The 5,059-nt window shown below is 33.5% G+C and overlaps 1 protein-coding gene across 2 annotated transcripts; it reads right to left on the bottom strand.

Annotated features, from left to right (window-relative positions):
- Positions 1-1,206: 1,206 nt before the first annotated feature.
- LOC145598840 (protein DEHYDRATION-INDUCED 19 homolog 7-like) lies at positions 1,207-4,493 on the bottom strand. Of its 2 annotated transcripts, none has more exons than XM_081655236.1 (6): positions 4,354-4,493; positions 4,129-4,209; positions 3,270-3,412; positions 2,587-2,664; positions 2,289-2,509; positions 1,207-1,517 (listed from the first exon to the last, which is right to left on the bottom strand). In XM_081655236.1, the coding sequence occupies exons 1-6, from the start codon at positions 4,394-4,396 to the stop codon at positions 1,412-1,414; spliced, it is 672 nt and encodes a 223-aa protein (XP_081511362.1). In that variant the 5' UTR covers positions 4,397-4,493; the 3' UTR covers positions 1,207-1,411. The 2 variants fall into 2 exon arrangements, with proteins under 2 accessions (XP_081511362.1, XP_081511361.1); XM_081655235.1 differs by having other exon boundaries at positions 4,129-4,212; positions 4,354-4,473.
- Between the last annotated feature and the right edge of the window lie 566 nt (positions 4,494-5,059).

Genomic DNA, 5,059 nt, shown 5'->3' with positions numbered 1-5,059 from the left:
AAGTCATGTTTAAGGAACGCCAATTTCTTACAGTTATATGTGCTGCCGTTGTAAGTCTTTTGGCCATGGCTCAAGTAACAAGCAGAATCTAAATATTTTACTAGCTATTAACAGGAAAAAAAAAAAATAGAGTAAATTTGGAGATTTTAGGATAACTATGCTCTATATGTAACTATGAGTTTTGTCATACAGAAAAAGATACATAATATTTACAATGTATATTGATTAAATTTTGATCTAGAGAATCTTAACTCCTTGGTAAGACCGTACAGTTTTTAATTCTCAATTATTTACCACTATTCCTGATTTTTCGAGTTGGACCTATAATGTTCTGTACTATAAATAATACAAACAAGAAAACTTTTGGGCTATTACACATAATTTGTGGCCTGATTTGGAAATTGTTCCGTATAATATGAAACGGAGGTAGTAATAATACCCCGTATTATGTGAAATTAGACCATTCAGCTGATTGATGGTTTCTTGAAAATGATTGCCAAACTATGCGTATTTAGAACTTGCAAAGTAGCACCAAGCTGAGGTCCAATGCAGGTGCGGATCAGGCCACTTAGGTTATTCATTCCTAGACAAATCTAAGTATCCAAGAAAATTCTCTTAGGCCTGGACAAAAACGCTTATGTTTGGCTAAACGTAGATAACATTGCGCCTTTGGTGCTAAAAAAAAGGCCAAGTATGAGTGAGGGCCAAGGGACATCACTTAAGTGTGGGGCGGTGATGCTATTGCCAAAGTGTGAAGGCATACCAGTACCTAGACATGAGGCAGTGTACAAGGAATGGGCACAACCACACGACAAGGCATTAAAACATTTCATCCGTACAAAACATCTTATTTTGACAACTGAGGGTAATGACTCACCTTCACTTAGGGCCAAGGCAAGGCCGAGCCAAGCCAACACACTTTAAAACATGATAACGAAAGATAGGTCAATGTATGAGATAATTCTATGCACCAAGTAGGCATCTTGAGGTCCTTTGGAGCCCCAAGAAACACCTCGATGCATAATTTGGCTAGGTTGAAAAATGTTCTCTAAATGTTAAAGTTCCAAGACTATACACGAAATCGAGTCCTTCACAAAGATTTTGGGAAGAAAGGGTGTTTGCATTGGTGATAGGGGCATTGTATACATTCCCCTACCATTAATGAAACATATTAGGTGCTAGATTGGCAGCCTGGTTCATGTAAGCTTTCTATGCAATTAATAAATTTCCATAACTAATTGCCTTTAATAAACATCAATATTACATATTCTTAATTTATGTGGAAATTACTAGAGCCTGGGAATGAATATGGAAGATAATTGTGCACCCGAAAACATGTGCCACATCTCTTACCTTAACTTGACAGGAAACTAATCTCATATTTAAGCACTATTCATTTATGGGAGGGATTTTAGACTATAGTTGAAAAAAATAACTGCTGACAGAACGCTGCTCTCTGCCTCAACTCTTCTGAGTCTTCCTTTTCTTCACTTTGTTTCAACTTTGATGACTTTGAGCTGCATTGCCACAAGAAAACAGTAATATCACTACAGTTAGCTGTGCCGAATGTGACTTGTATCAATATTAGTGCTCACATTATCAAAGACTCAAAATCGAGTGATACACTGATACAAATGGATGCAATATACAAACCGCTGATCCAAGGGATAGCAATTCAGACTCAGAAAATGTTTGCTTCATGTAGGTAAATAGACCAAATGTATTATATCTTGCTATTTGCCACAGCAGAGATGTATCTTTTCAAGACCGATGTATCTAGAATCATATATGCATACACACTACAGTTGTAAACTTGCAGAGCATTAATGATCATGTCATCACGATATAAGATGACAACCATCATTTTTCTTTGTTGTTTCTTTATTCTTTTGATCTACATTAGTTCCTAGTTTGACAGTGTAGTATTCGTCTTGCATTAAATTCTACGAGTACTTTCTAGGTCTGATTGCTAATAGAATGGCTTCTTCAAGGCATAACTATTTCAACAAGAAACATGCCCAAAGACAAACTACCACAACCTGAGAGACAATAGAGGATCAGAACCGGACTCGTAAGCAATGAAATACACTCTCGGATGGCCTCACTTTAACCTATTTTGACTATATGAACAATAAGAGTGAATAAATGGCAAAACATTTTGGAAACTTGATTGAGCAGTAAAGTAGTCTTATCACATGATAACATAATGGCAGCATATTAATCAAGCAAGTGAACACTCATAGACACCCTCTTTGGCCCGAGTATATAAGCTAGAGTTTAGTATGTACCTTTCTTTCTCTGGAATGGATGGGAGATCATCAATAGAACACATATCTTGAGATTGATCAGCCTTAGGTTCCGAATATGGTACATTAAACAAAAATGGAGACAGAAGAGGATCGGATGTTAAAGCATTCACATTTTCTGTGCCACCTTTTGCACTCAAGCCACCAGCCATTCTTCCAGCATAGAAGTTCCAGAATCCTGACTTATGAGACCTTCTCCGAGTCTGTCAACCAAAATACATTAGAAAACAGAACTAATGCTGAAGAAATATGATCGAAATAAGGAAAACTCTTTTAATACCTTGATAGAACTCATATGATGCGTTTTAAAATGCCCGACAACATCTTTTCCCAGATTCAGTGCACACACAGGGCAAACCTGAAATCATAGGTATGGGATAAATAACAAGGTAATGAAGTGGTATAATTGACTTACTTTGTAGTATTGCACACCAACTACATATTCAAGACATAGTGCCCCATAGCAGATCGCATATGTCCAGTAATTATATCTAAGATAGAGTATAATTAGCTGAAGTGCCACAAGCTATGCTCAATTTAATAAAAAAACTTTAATAAATACGTTGATGGTGCTAGGAATATTTTTTAAGATCCATGGACCTAATTCAATTCAATGGAGTCTATAATTCATTTTTTTTAAAAAAATCAAGGACATATTGCATGTTTTAGGCACAAGAACTTTAAGTGAACAATAGAGTTCAATGGTACCTTGAACCGTATGACAAATGAAAGTGAACATTGGAACTCAAAACCTTACTAGATAATATGAGCAACGAGACATTCACAAAGAAGTCATATAAGCAATGTACTTCAAAATTACATTATAATGATTCTAGCTGAAAGCTGAGCATTTCCAAATTTCAAAATGACATCACAACACAAACATTGTCTGCCAATATAAATCTTCATTCATCATCAAGTAAAAAAGATACGAGTAACAGACAAGAATAAACATACACATACCGCATTCTTGACATCAAAGCAGTGTTCTCCTTGTAGATGATCACAAAGTGCAGTGAGTTCGATATCGATATAACAGAATGGACAAGTGAAATAAGCCCTCGCATCATCCTTTACTTCTGAATCATCCAGCACTAATCTATTTCCTGTAAATTGGAAACACTATGAATCATTTCTTATACTTAGTATGATATTTTTTTGGCAAAGGGACAACCAAACTTTACAAGTAGGGCCATAAAAAAACCACCCAAAAAGGTTGTTTTTAAACATCTGACCCCAACTCCATGTTGTTGGCTGCTTAAAGATCAGTTCTTTGTGTAGTTTAAGTACAAATAACACAATTTCACTTACATTACACCTCCTAAATTATGAGATTTAACATAATCCAAAAATCATTAGGAATCAAGGATAAAACAAAATCCTTTCAAAATAGGGGAAGAATAAAAATGAAGCATTAAAGAATATGGTTAACATTGACAATCACAATTTACAAAATTTGATAAATGATAAAGTACATCTTCATAGAATTTCTAAAACAGACTCAATTATTAGCCAAAATAACTACAGTAAAATAAAAGCCACATTAATTATACACAATTTACAAGCAAAATCTAACAAATTGCAATCCCAAGTTATGCAATAAAACAATATAATTCCTAGACCCAATAAATTACTCTCAAACCCAAAAATTTGATAGAATTTCTAAATTAGCTAATCATAACTACAAAGAAAGCAAATTTTACAAATTATAATCCCAATTTTGTAAAAAAAAATCAACAAAAACCCACTAATTACTCTACTAACAAACAAGATTAACAAATCATAATCCCAAAATTTAACAAAAAAAAAGAAGAAGAAGAACCTGAGCTGAGATGGGAAGAGAAATGCCTAGAAGAATGAACTTTTGATGCCCATGAATCCATATCCATTGCTGCTTCTGCTTCTACTTCACCAGGAAAATGTGTCAGCATTTATCAATAAAAAAAACAGTAAAAACTTCAACAATTTGGGATTTTTTAGGAGAGAATTTAGAAGGAAAAATAAAAACTGAGTAGAGAAATTAGAAAGAGAAAGAGAGAAAAAAAACCTTGTATTTTAGTTAAGTCTTTAAGCAGATGATGATGATGCATAAGTAAGTCCTCTTTCTCTCTCCTTTCTTCAACTGCTGCTGCTGCTGTTGTTCTGAGTCACTCACTCTTGGTTCTTGATCTCTTTTTCAATTGCTTTCTTTTTCATTCTCCTTTTGCCTCTTATAATAACAATATTAAAATTAAAATAAAATAAAAAGTTGTGACACGTACTTGGTCCGTTTCTTAATACAGTCTTTCATACTCGCAACACTTAAATTGTCACACTTACGAATTACCAAAGCATAATTTTAATTAGTACGGAGTAATCCATATTATTCGAAATTCTTGATAAATACGAAGTTGAAAATTTTAATACGGAGTAGTACTGTACAATACAATTAAAGTAAACTGTAGATATAATGCAAAGTTAAAAAGTTAATTAGTCGCAATCTTAAATTTAGAAAATTCAATGTTTTCTCCCTTTTTAAGTTACGGAGTTATATGTTTTAATTTAGACATTATTCAAATAAGAAGTAAGCTATATCATTTTTATGCTCTGGAATTTTGTTTATTGATAATTAAAAATATAGAGTACTAAATTATTGAAGTTTAAAACATACTTGTACAACTTACATCAACAAATACTCATATGCTTAAATAAACATGTCGAATACACAGTAGTTGTATTTAGGTGTTGTTTGGTTCACTTGGGAATTAGAACTT

This window comes from Chenopodium album, chromosome 20 (assembly GCF_948465745.1).
Source record: "Chenopodium album chromosome 20, dcCheAlbu1.1, whole genome shotgun sequence".
In the NCBI taxonomy this organism is placed as follows: domain Eukaryota; kingdom Viridiplantae; phylum Streptophyta; class Magnoliopsida; order Caryophyllales; family Amaranthaceae; genus Chenopodium; species Chenopodium album.
This window is presented reverse-complemented; position numbering and strand designations above follow the sequence as displayed.

Bases quoted from the DNA above. Each gene is read 5' to 3' on its own strand.
- LOC145598840 (XM_081655235.1), bottom strand. From the start codon at position 4,396: ATGCATCATCATCATCTGCTTAAAGACTTAACTAAAATACAAG. The intron at 3,413-4,128 runs GTTCTTCTTCTT...TCCAATTTACAG, and splicing joins CTCTTCCCATCTCAGCTCAG to GAAATAGATTAGTGCTGGAT. The intron at 1,518-2,288 runs GTACATACTAAA...GTGGCAATGCAG, and splicing joins TCCATTCCAGAGAAAGAAAG to CTCAAAGTCATCAAAGTTGA.